This window comes from Ochotona curzoniae, unplaced genomic scaffold (genome assembly GCF_017591425.1).
Source record: "Ochotona curzoniae isolate NIBS_2020 unplaced genomic scaffold, NIBS_Ocur_1.0 patch374, whole genome shotgun sequence".
NCBI lineage: Eukaryota > Metazoa > Chordata > Mammalia > Lagomorpha > Ochotonidae > Ochotona > Ochotona curzoniae.
The window spans coordinates 153,045-166,145 of NW_024466944.1; the positions used below are offsets into that span (position 1 = coordinate 153,045).

Consider the following 13,101-nt stretch of genomic DNA (forward strand, 5'->3'; position numbering starts at 1 on the left):
GATTATTTGCTTTCCTCAATATCTTTACTTACCAATGTATATATGTTATAGTTCGTTTCCTTCTGACTCATTAATATGAAAAATTATTTTCTTAGAAATGTGGACATTGATGGTGGAAAATGATAAATAACCATGCCATTGATATTTTTAGTAAGAGGGATAGGAAGTGCTTACCTATCAACTTTTCTGTCTAGCCATTGAAGAGCAGGAAATTAGTTGCATTTAGTTAACAAATGTTTCAAGGACAGACAGTGCTCCAGAGACATCTTACCCACAGCTCAAAGAAAAGGACTGCAGAAGCCTGAGGAACGATGCTTCCTTTCAGGAGGATTGGCCATGAATGTGTGCAGGATTATTCTGAAAGCAATTAGGAATGAGATACTAGGAGTGTTTAAGGGGAGATGATTGAGTGCACGCCAATAAGAAAAATATTAATAAATGCCATTTTGATAAAGATATCCTCCAGATCATCAGAATATTTTCCTGAGATTTTACTCACCAAACTTAACATTAGGATGAAACTGAGACTGTTCAAGTTTTTCCAAGAAACACAATGATCTTGCTAGCATCACTGAGCCAGGAACTCAAAGGAGTAATTCACTGATCCATCCTCTGAATTTCAACCATATATTCATTATATTTTATTAGATTTTAAAAATTAATTAAATATTTTATACCCCACCCTCGTAAATACTTCAAACACAACTGGGAAATTGTGCATATGAAGACACTAAATACCCCCAAACTTCCAGATATTGTTGTCAAATTCATAATGAAATTATAGTACAATCATACAGAATATAATGAATCAGCTAAATCTGTTGCTTTGAAAATATTTTAAAAAGCGTGCAAAATAAAATTGCTTCAAACTTTATTAACTTTCAGGGACAAGTACTAAAAATGTCTGTAACTATTTTGAGTAGTCTATATTGGCTCAATGTTGAAGATCTCAAATCTAATTTTCAGAGATGGATAGTTTAGGGCTTTCTAATGTATAAATCTTGTACTACTTTTATGTTTATGACATTATCCCCATCAGACAGGCTTTCTCAAAACATGTAATTCATCTGAGACATATGCAACCAAGATGCATAAATACAATTTTTCTCAGATTATTCGTCACTGAAGCTAAGTGTCATGAATTGGGGCTGGTACAATGATGTAACATGCTAATCTGCCACCTGCTGGCTGTGGCATCCCATATAAGCAACTTTTTGTGTTCCAGCTGCTACACTTCTCAAATCAGCTCCTTGCTTGTGGCATAGGAAGGGAGAAAGTTCCTGGTTTCTGGATTCAGACCATTCCAGCTCTAGCCATTGAGGAGAGGATTAACAAACTAAAAAAAAATTCTCTATCTGCTTCTGCCTCTATCTATAGCTCTGACTCTTCAGGTACAATAAATAACATATTTATATTTTAAAATGCCTCGTGCTTTGGAGAGCCCTGCAGAAAAATGTTTTGTGTTGTTTTCTGAGATCTATATGTTTATTGGTTTATTATACTTTCTGTGACCTGGAAAACCAGTACCATGATGGAAGATGCCCCTTTTTAATTATCTTTTTATTCTAAGTGTCTACCTTGGTGTTTTTAATGTTTCACTTACTCAAAATAATTGTTTGGTGAACAAAATGCACTTTCACGTACTTCTGAATGTTTCACAAAACAATCACTAAAATAAATAAGATAAAAATGAAACTACAGTCTTGACAAATGACACCATCCATGGAAATACAAATAATTCTAAAAGACAGACATGAAAAATATATGCCAACATTATAGGCAATTAAAACAAAATTGATAAATACCAAGAAATATGTAGTGTAAAAAATAGTACTGTGACAACATGGAAATACTGGCAGATCAATAATTAAGGGACAATTCATAATAATAAAGACTACTGAAAACAATAATAATAAAAACTACTGAAAACAAAGTGAAGAAGCTAATGTCTTCCAAACTTAATTCTGCCCCACTTTATTTGTTCTTTTTCATGATACAGTTCCTTAGGCTTAGGGATTTCCCCTTCTACCTTCCTCTCTTCAGCTTCAAGAATATCACACCCTCTCTCCCAGCTGGGCAGGAAAGAAAGAGTTGTGCTCTTCCACCTGGAAAGCTCTCGCTCTAGTAGCAGTCTAGACTGTGTTCTAGAAGATATCACCAATAACCCTGGTGGTAGCAGCCTGCTCCTTTAAGCTCTTGCTTCTTTAGCCCCTGGTCATAGGATGTGCTCATGATGTTTCTAATGCTCACTGTGTAACAGCTCTGTTAAGACGACTATGTGATCTCCCCTTGCTGTCTCCAATGTTTCTTCTGCAGGATTCTCTCCAATTTTGCTCTGGGAGCACACTTTTTCTTTTCCTGTTCCACCAGCTTTCCCTAGCCAAAATTCACAGGTATGTTTCTTATTCAGTCACCTCGGAAGAATGCCTTTATTATTATACCCACCTAATTGGAATGAGATACATCTTTTTGTTTGTTTGTTATCTCCATGATGAGCATTTCTTCCTAAATTTGTTCATTGTATTTTTATGAAAAAGTCTGTTTGAAATACTTTCATATTTACTTTCTTGATTATTTGCTTTATAGTTGCTGAATTTGCTGAACTTACATATTTTAATATTTAATCGATGTATAGTATCTAGCTATTTTATTCATTTGTTGAGAACCACTTCAACTCTGATTATTTCATTTGCCTTGAATAAATCTATTAGTTTGATATAACTCTTTTGTCTATTTTTACTTTTGCTATCTGTGATCTTAAGGATTTAAAAACAACAACAAAAATGTCATTTGTGACAAAGACATGTAGCATTTTCTGTAAGGTTTTCTTGAGTATTTTGAATCCTATATTTATATATGTGATGCATTTGGGGTTATGTTTTGTATGAAGCATAAAGTAGAATATTTATTTGCAGTTTCCTTTAAAGAAAATATTGTTCCTCCAATGAGCATGTTTTCAAACTTTGTCAAAGATAACTGTTTTTGTTCTGTTCCCTTGATTCATCTATCTGTTTCTATGCTAGCATCATGCTGTTTGGATTACAAGAGTTCATAGATGTTTTAAAATCCCTGTTATGTCTCTGGCTTTGTTTTCATCGTTAAATATCTCTCCGGGTATTAAATATCTTTGGTATTTGTTTAAACATTTAAAAATTTTTCTTTTGTTTTGTCTGTGAAGATTTTCACTCTGTTTCCATGGGATTTGCATTGAATTTGTACATTCAATGTTAGTTAATTCAAAAGTAGTTAATAATAATAGAGTAGTTAATAATATTTCTACCAATCCCAGAAAGATGAATTTCCCATATTTTTGTGTGTCTTTTTCAATTTCTTTAATTATTGTTTTCTAAGCATCATTGTAGAGCTCTTTGACATTCTTGGTTAAGCAATGTTTTTTGAAATCTTTTTATATCCTCCCTATTATTATATTATCAACAGTTACTCAAAACAGAGCTACATGTTAGTAACAGTTGTTCCAAAATGTGAACACATTTTAAAATATTGTACTGTATTCCATACAACATTTTGAAAAGACTTATGGAAATTTGGACAACATGGATAATTTTATGTATAATTTAACATTGTAATAGTCATGATATTAGTATTTAATGACTTTGGGGTATTTTTTGTTGAATATTTTTGGTCTGTTTTTTAATAAGACACTTAAAGCCCTCAAGTACAATGAATTCAAATATATTTTATATCATGAAAATCTTTCAGGAATACAGATTTAGTAGTGTATGTTATCATCAGAATTTTTTCTTTGATTTTCTATAGAACTGCATGTTGTAGCAATTTTATTACTTCTTTCCAAGAACAAATAAAGTACATTTCTCAACCTCAAATGTGGCTCCTAGTAAAAATATGTGGAAGGTACTTTTTATGTATAGTATCATCAAAAGACCATTGGTAATATTCCCAAGCAGAGACACATTCAACTCCTCTTCCTCAATCTCCCCCGTATGTGGTATCTAATCCCTCTGGATGAATCCTTTAACCACTCCTACCTAAGGATACCAAACATGTTACTTTCTTTAGCTATAATTCACAAACTGGACCATTGATTATCCTTTTTGTATCACATCATCTCTAGCTTCTAAAAGTGTGTTTCTTGTTCTTGGAAGCAGTGGAGAAATTGGGACTAAAAATCTCTCAGCTATTTTCCATAAAGATAGAAAATTCTTCACACTCATTCCCAGCCACCTCATTGGACTAGCTGCCTACAGATCTGCAAACTTGTAGGCAAATCAGCTTGAGGGACTAAGGAATCAAAGTGAAACAAAATACAAAAGTATTAGGCAGAGATCTGGTATTGAGGTTTTATTGTACAGCACTGTTTTATTTTCAGTAAACAGCAAAAAGGTATTGCCAAGGCCTTGTGCTCTAGCAGCTCTAGGTTAGCAGCACAGCTCATCCAGAAGCGAGGTGCCCAGGCCTCCGAGAGCTCTCCTGAATCACCACCCACAGGCAGGAGCTTGTGATAGAAGTCAGTAGAAGAACCTTCATGTTAATATTCATCAGAAAATGGATAATTTGGGTGTCCAGCAAAACTGAAATGAGAAAAATGCCCCCATCGAATCTTAGTCACCACATTTCTAAATGCAGAAGAAGGGATTTTTCCATGTACCATTAGGGTTCAAGTTAATAACCATTTTTTTTCTAGATTCAACACCGTAACTATGTTATTGGACATTATTTTGCAGCAAATATATTAATCATATTCAAATTGGTCAATTATATCCCATTGTTAGGATATTAACATAAAGAATGTGCAAATTATGTAACTCAAGCATATTCTTCTAGCTAGCTTCATCTTTCAGTAATGCAAAGCAGTACCCAATGCTGTCTTATATCAACTTTTCTATGGAAGTAGAAATTTATTTTGTTTGTTTTTGTCCAACAACACATGTTCATACTGTCTAACAATATAAAATATTATGTTACTGTTAGCAACTTGATATCTTTTATAGTTTTTAATTTCTTGGCCTCAGCCCATCTCATTCATAGCATAATATATTACATTTAAAAAGGGAAAAAACATGGCCTGGCACATTAGCCTAGTGGCTAACATCCTCTCCTTGCACACGTCAGGATTCCATATAGGCACTGGTTTGAATTCCAGCATGCCTGCTTCCCATCCAGCTCCCTACTTGTGGCCTGGGAAAGCAGTCGAGGATGGCCCAAAGCATTGGAATCCTGCACCTGCATGGGAGACCTGGAAGAGGCTCCTGGATCCTGGTTTTGGATTGGCTCATCTCCGGCCATTGTGACCACTTGGGGAGTGAATCATCAGATGAAAGAGCTTCTTCTCTGTCTCTCCTCTCTCTATATATCTGACTTTCCAAAAAGGAAATAAACCTTTAAATTTTTTTTAAAAGAATGGCATTTTTAAGGTACCACAGTATAGTACAATGTCAAAGCACATTCTATATAATTTCCTTATGTCTTATTTTAATAACCATGGAAAATACAGTGATATTAAAATATTTAAATGTTGTAGGAATTATTTATTGCTTGACAATGTGCTTCTTTATAGTGTCTCTGTTGCATTCCTCATTTGATCTAAACTTATAAAATATTAACCATTACAAACTATCTACTAAAATTCTTAGCACATATCATTTTGCATGAACGAATCTTTCTTAAAATACCTAATTTATTCTTTCATGAATTAAAATTCTCACATGTAGTTGAAATATGTAATCCTTGTTACTCTCTTTTCTAGAATGATTTTGCTTAACTTTTGCTTATCTTTGTTTCGTATTAAATTGCAAATGGAGACACTGGGATAAGAACCAGCATCCACATGGGATGCCAGCACATGCAAGGCGAAGAATTTAGCCACCAGGGTATTGTGCTGGGACCCCACCTTTGGTTTAAAATCTACCTTTAAGAACTCCTCTTCTAGGAAACACCAAGGGTAAATGAGCTTCTTGGTAAACTGAGGTAAGCAGGATTATTGCTGAATATAGGCCTGGAGATCAACCATCTCCTAGGGTATGGTGGAAGGTAATGAATATAATTGGCTATCAAGGAAAGGAGTAGGGGCTGCTGAACTGATTTAATGAGGCTATTTGCTAACACCAGATTTTAGGCCTGATTAAACTTAGCAAAGAATCTTTGTCACTAGTATGAAAAATGTTTTCTAACTTTTGCCAAAATACTATTGACTATTCTAAACATATATTTGACTTTCACTGTTTACTCCCATGTGGGAGACTCAGAAGAGGCTCCTGGCTTCGGACTGGCATAGTATCGGCCGTTGCGCTCACTTGGGGAGTGGATCATCGGACGGGAGATCTTCCTCTCTGTCTCTCCTCTCTGTATATCCGCCTTTCCAATAAAAAAAAATAATAAAAAAATTTTTCAAAAAAAAGATATCTTACAAAGTCACTTACATATCAGCAATGGTATAGCGAAGATTTCTGTTCAGGCCATCTAGAGCTTTCATGTCCTCTGAAGACAACTGAAAGTCAAAAACCTATTTGAGAAATAGAAATGTTTTAAAAATTATTTTATACTGTATGTTTATCAAATTGGAAACTTCTGAAAGTTTCCAAATACTTTACAACATCAAATAAAATACATAAGCCATCCATAAATGTTGAATAAAAATAAAAATAGGAGCATTGCTAAATAAGATATATTGAACCTGTAGAACATTATAGTTAAAAGAAATTTCAATGTAAACTGGAGAACCAAATTCATCTTATCTATAGATATTGAGGGGAGGTTCATACAAAGAAGGGAGTAAGGAAGGAAGAGAGGAAAAATTGGAGGAAGGGAGGAAGATATTTGATAAAAGAATAAAATTAATAATAGTAATAATAATAATACTCTCAAGGAAAATGAAAAATGTCAATGCAATAATCAGGAGCCACACAGACCTACCTTCCAGCTCCCAGGTCAATAGTGGGGAGGAAGCACCATCTTAAGCCACCATATTATCTGCCTTTCCCAATTGTGACTAGGGGATTTGAGCTGAGAGGGCAATCTATGACCCTGCTGACCTGGAGAATGGTCTGGAGCTTTGGCAGGGGTTGGGGTGCCCACCAAAGCCTGTGAGGAACGCCCTCCTTCTATAGCAAGCAAGATTGACATTTTGAAATCTGATTATTGTTTACAGCCTTTGTCTATTCTCTGGAAAAATAGTGGGTTTTGTTCTACTTCGTATTTTTGTTTTTTAATTCTTTACCTGCTGGAGTAGTAAGCCTATAATTGTGAAGTGACTTCGAAGTATGTCATTGTAAAAATTTTTGTAAAGGTTAACTCTGGAAGGAGGAGGGTAAGTGAGGAACACAGGCAGGAGGCAGTGTGGAAAGTATTCCTATGCTGTTAAATCTGTATTGTGGAATTTACTTACTTTACATAAATAAAATAATTTAAAATAAGAAAAAGTAAAAATGCATATGTGTATTTCACATAGTATTTAATGTCAGTCGAGTTAGTGACCATGTTGATTAAGCTACTATAACGCTTCGTAGATGATACAGTAGAATAAGGCCATATTTTCCAAAATATATAACCTGCATCAGTCGCAAGTGAACACAGAAGATCTAACTCCATGAAGAGTAGGACTTCCGGTCATGAAAATACATCACGAAAAGAATTAGAATACTGATACAAAATCTGATATTAGATTTCAAAGATGTGTTCATCTAAAAGTCAAGTTCTAGAATAGACACCCTCCATATTACACATCTATTAGAATTCCTCATGATAGTTCACTCCTCTCCCCTCCATGTCCTTTGAATCTAACACCTATTGCCCCACCTTTTCCACATTGCTCCATTGTTTTATATGGCCTAGCCTAATAAGTGATCAACAGAATTTGCCAGAAACATTAATATTCCAATTCTGTGAATGTTTGCACTTTTCTACTTATTGCCCTTGGATTATATCCTGAGATTAAATAAGGCTTTCCATTATTTGTTAATCTATGTGGCAGGCTTTTGTTTTAGAATTCCAATAAGTGGTAGAATAATTGTCCTTGCTCGAAAACATAAGCATTATCAATTTAACAAAGACTTGACTATGTGCTTCACAACACACAAAACTCAAGTGAAAAATAGGATTACTAAAACTTTATTAGTTTTAAAAAGTCAGATAATCTAACATCCGCAGCTCAGCTAATAAGAGAAGATGTCACTTGTATAAGGCCATTAATTATAATACCAATTTAATATTGAAACCCTATTCTCTGTTTTCTGCTTATGATTCAGAAATTCACACAAATCTTGAATGGATGGGCAAAACCAGAAATAGGCTTGCTTAGCACTATCTTGAGACTGCAAAGAATTACCTATTATAGGAGTTATGTTAGTAATAGCCCAGCCATCACCTGAATATTTTCTTTGATCCGCTTCTCATTGAAGCTCTTGGCCAGGACCACCACCCCACGCTGCAGCTGGTAGCGAAGGGCAATCTGGGCTGGAGTTCGCTTGTGTTTTTCTGCCAAGGAAGAAATCACTGGGTCATCCAAAAGAACTGGGGAGCTTTGGTCCACCCTGGAAGAAAAGGTAGAAAAGCAGAGCATGGCTGACTGTTCAGTTTTATTGATTTCCAAAACAAAATTGGAGATAAGGGCCCCATGTGGTAGCCCAGAGGCGAATGTTCTTGCCTTGCATGCACTGGGATTCCATATGGGAGCATATGGGAGTTGGCTAGTGTCCTGGCAGCTCCACTTTCATCCAGCTCCCTGTTTATGGCCTGAGGAAGCAGTTAAGGACAGCCCTAAAGCCTTGGGACGCTGCAGCACATGGGAGACCCAGAAGAAGCTTCTGGCTCCTGGTTTCAGATGTCTCAGCTCTAAGCTTTTATGGCCAGTTCGAGAGTGAATCAGCAAACAAAAGATCTTCCTCACTGTCTTTCCTCCTTTTTGTTTACCTGACTTTCCAATAAAAATAAATTAATTAACACACAAAAAAAGAATAGGAGATAGACTCTAGCAAGTGTACCTCAATCATTGCCCTAGGAGAGCAAAACTAATAACGTCCAATGTTTTGCTAACAATTCAAGTCCTGCCCCTTTCCCTGGGTAATTGGCAGTTAACTGTAAAATTCAGAATGCAATAATAAAAAATATTTCATCATCAAGGTTATATTATGTTAGCTTTACATTTTTCATTTACCAAGGCACTATAAGCAACCACAACAATGTCCTTGGACTTGCAGAAATCCAGCAGTTTGCTCTGATTGAGATAAGGATGACATTCTACCTGTGAACAGATAAAATAGAAAATTATCAGTTTATCTGAAATAGTAACATAAAGGGAAATTTTAAACAGTAAAACCAGCTAAATTTTAAAGGAAATATGAAATTCAAACCAAAAATACCATCATCTAGTAGATTTTATAGTTTGCTTCATTGCTTATTTTTATTTACCTGTCCTTTTAATTATTTTAAAGGCAATGGCAGGGGCACATTTAGCCAGGGGATATATTAGAACTAGCTCTGCAATATGGTGTGGTCCCCTTAAGCAACATAACATGCTACATCATCACACCAACCCACATAAGGACTGTTTAAAGCAGTGAATTTAATATTTTGTCCCACCGATGGGTGAATAAGTAGCATTTCTGTCAAAAAATCAGTTCTGTGACCAGACCTTTGTTGGTAAATAGCTTTCTGTTAAAGTAGAGGACACACAGCACAAAGGAGACAAGAAAGGCATCTTCTGGGCCTAGAATTTTAAATGTGCCTGAAAGCAAAAAGTTTTCCAAAAATCATTGGGGGAAAATGGGAAAACTTAAAAAAAAAAAATCCCTGATTAAACTTAGATAGAAATCAGAACTGAACATTTAAAAAACTATTAAAATCAATTTTAACATATGGTGTGTATAATAACTTCGAGATCATAATTATGAATAAAGAGAACATAGTTAGGCAGAATGGGCAGGAGAGAGAGGAGGGAGAAGAGGGGAGAGAAAGAGAGAGAGAAAGCCTTTTGTCCTGTGGATAGTGATTATCACAATCATCACTTTCTTTCTGCTTTAAGAGGTGGGACTCTATTGTTTCTGTCTCATGGTAATAATTATAATTTATGTTGAACTAAGATGAAAATATCATGTAGATAAGGTAAAAAGATTGTAGTGCAAACAATTATTTACAAATCACAAAGCAAAAACCATTAAAGACAAAAATCATCCAAGAATAGTATAGCTTGTTAAGGAGTATTGCATCCTTGATTGGACATTGCATTTTAACAATTTATGAATAATTGCAATGAATTAAAAAAACAAGTGCACCAAAAAGAGATCTTGCTTTTAATAATTTAGTGGCAATGATCAAGTCACATTGTCACTGTCACTCTGTGCTACACAATAGGGAACAAATTGGTTAGCACGGCATTCTAAGGACATGTTGTTGGCAAAATCCTTTAACTTTAATGCTGTCTAGCATTCAAATATAAATGATATCTTGCATGACGTTGAATTAGAAAAACAGTGATCAATAAGATAACAGACTGACAAATCCAGAACATCTTACAAAATCTGTTCAAATAGCATAGGAAAAATGATTAGTGATGATTTTAGAAAAAAAAATACATTAGGAGGAACAGGACAATATTCTATATTTTAACTAATATCTTATTCACATTTAACATACAAGACACTTGGGAGCATCTATGAAAATTACAAAAAGGACTAATGCTAAACAATAGAAGAGAATTGTTAATGCTTTTAGATACAATAATTAAATTTAAAGTTCCAGGACAATAAATTCAGCCATAAAACATTCCTTGCCAATTACTGTAAAGGGTAAATAGTCATATTCATCATATACTTACAAGAACTTCAGGAAAAAAATGCACATATGTATGAAGATACAGTTGAATATGCCCACCAAGTTTGAACACATGAAATGATGTAAACAATTTTGAGTACTGATGGAGAAGCATTGAGGATTTGCATTAGTCTTTCAAATATTCTAAATTTTTGAAAGTTGGTGATAGGAAGTTATCAGATATTAAGTTACATCATATCACCAGGCACAAAATAGTTATGGGTAACTTCCTCCTGCTTCCCTAGATCATTATCATAGTCTCCAGCTGACTTTTCCTGTAGCTAGGCAGCTTTTCAAGACACATGGAAGCAGGCCTTTAGTTATCTGGGTGGTGACACTGTAATAGAGTAGGCTAAGCCTCCATCTGTAATGTCAGCAACTTATATGAATTCCAGTTGGAGTCCCTGCTGATTCACTTCTGACCCAGATCTCTGCTCATGAGTGCATAGAAATGCAGTGAACGACGGGTCAAGACCAAGAGTCCTTGCTTCCATGTGAGAGACCTGGATGCAGTTTGTGTCTCCTGGCTTTGTCCTGGCTCAGTGACACCATTTGGGAATGAACCAGAAACGATGAAAGACCTCTCTCTCTTCATGTGTATGTGGTGTGTGAGTGAGTGTGTGTATGCGTGTTTCCCTATCTCTGTAACTTTGCCTTTTAAATAAATAAAATAAAAATAATTCAGTTATCTGAGAATCACACCAACTTTTGTCATCTGTTTTCTCCCATTTTTGACTAAGTTTTTATTAACTATCCATACCATGTTTTTGTGACATTGTTTCTTATATTCCGTGCCTTCTATTTTATTCCAACAGTTGGTAAATCAGGTATTGTCCAATGTATCCTTCATTAATATGGGAAAAACCCAGTGCCAAAGTGAGGTTTGATTATTTATCATGCTTTAGCTCATATTTTTGCCAATATTTTAGCATTAAAATCTCAGTTTTTCACCAAGACATTACCGCTTGCAAAGGCAATGGAGAATGCAATCACCCCTTCATTTGAAGGGTCTGCCTATAGACTCTTCTGTCTACACAGTAGATTGAGAAGCAGAGCCTCTTGTTCAAATGGATAGGAAGAAGAGAACGAAAAGCAGGATTGGAGAATTAGAGTGTTTACCTGGTTGCAAACAGGCTTGTACTTGAGGCCTGGTTTATTAAGAATCATCTCCAATTGCCTGCGGTTAAAATTGGAAACCCCAATGGACTTAGCCAATCCAGCATCTTTGCACTTTTCCATGGCCTAAAAGGAAAGATAATAAAGAGATATTTCCACAATTGGCTAAAATAATATAAGGTCAAACACTGTCACGTTTCAATGAAACTAAAAGTAATTGGTCCAAAGTGAAAAGCTAGTACAGAAATGGAGAAAATGGTGACAGTAAGAAAAAAAAAAACAGTAATTCCTGTGTCCAGCTTACGAAATCAGAAAAAAATACCATATGTAATCGCAAAAAAACGGATTTGCTTTCATTGCTACTAAATCTTATTTGTTTTCTCTGTTATATCCCAGTATTACCTTCCTCCATCAATACTCCAGCATATCATCACCACCAAAGGCATTAATTTCTACATCAAACAATGAAAATCCTGTTCTGAATTGTGACATGATACACCACCCTCTCCCTGATACATGTATCCCCATTATTTTCAATACTTACCTCCCATGTGTCACACAGATTCACCATGTCAAATATTAATTTTCCATGTTCATCTATTGGAAAACTATCTCCTCCAGGCTGGAATAGAAACAATCATTTTTCATTATATCACCAAGTTCAAGAACTCACTTCATTGTGAAACATCCCCATGAATTCAGTGTTGGCGAATTAAATTCCCAGAAAGTACATGCAGCAATATTAATATGCTTATATTTGCAATGTATACTGTGCATGAAGCAGTAAAGAAAGCCATTATGCTACAGACTTCCTTTGTTTCTCATTTATATGATGTGAATTTCGAAATGCTCTTTTGTAGGTCTCAATTGGGTACCATGAATTATGTTGTATTGTGTTCTACTTCAGAGAAATGCCTCTCATTCACTTTGAGTGTCCATACTTAAGTTCCCTTTATCTGCACCAATAATAGATTGCAATTTTGACCTAGGTTAAACATTCAATTTACCTCCTTTCCCTAAAAACATCAGGATCCTGTGGTGAGCATTTGGTCAAATGTATCAACATTCTGTTGGTTAATAATTTTAATGTTGCAAGGTACAGAGAAGCTATCAAATGTTAATCACTATAATTTAATAATTCCCAACAAGCATATATTGCTCTAATAAAAAAAAACTCAGTCAAAAAGTAAGTAAATATAT

The 13,101-nt window shown here is 35.0% G+C and overlaps 1 protein-coding gene across 3 annotated transcripts in view; it reads right to left on the reverse strand.

Annotated features, from left to right (window-relative positions):
- Positions 1-4,310: 4,310 nt before the first annotated feature.
- Positions 4,311-13,101, reverse strand: part of LOC121167472 (prostaglandin-E(2) 9-reductase-like) — a 65,675-nt gene continuing 56,884 nt past the window's right edge. The window contains exons 4-9 of one of the 3 annotated variants that reach the window (XM_040996894.1): positions 12,446-12,523; positions 11,905-12,027; positions 9,118-9,217; positions 8,342-8,538; positions 6,399-6,481; positions 4,311-4,550 (exon numbers count right to left, since the gene is read on the reverse strand). In XM_040996894.1, coding sequence (XP_040852828.1) covers positions 4,508-4,550; positions 6,399-6,481; positions 8,342-8,538; positions 9,118-9,217; positions 11,905-12,027; positions 12,446-12,523 — 624 coding nt within the window. In that variant the 3' untranslated portion in view covers positions 4,311-4,507. The remainder of the gene's footprint in view (positions 4,551-6,398; positions 6,482-8,341; positions 8,539-9,117; positions 9,218-11,904; positions 12,028-12,445; positions 12,524-13,101) is intronic. The other 2 variants (XM_040996898.1, XM_040996896.1) reach the window with 2 other exon arrangements.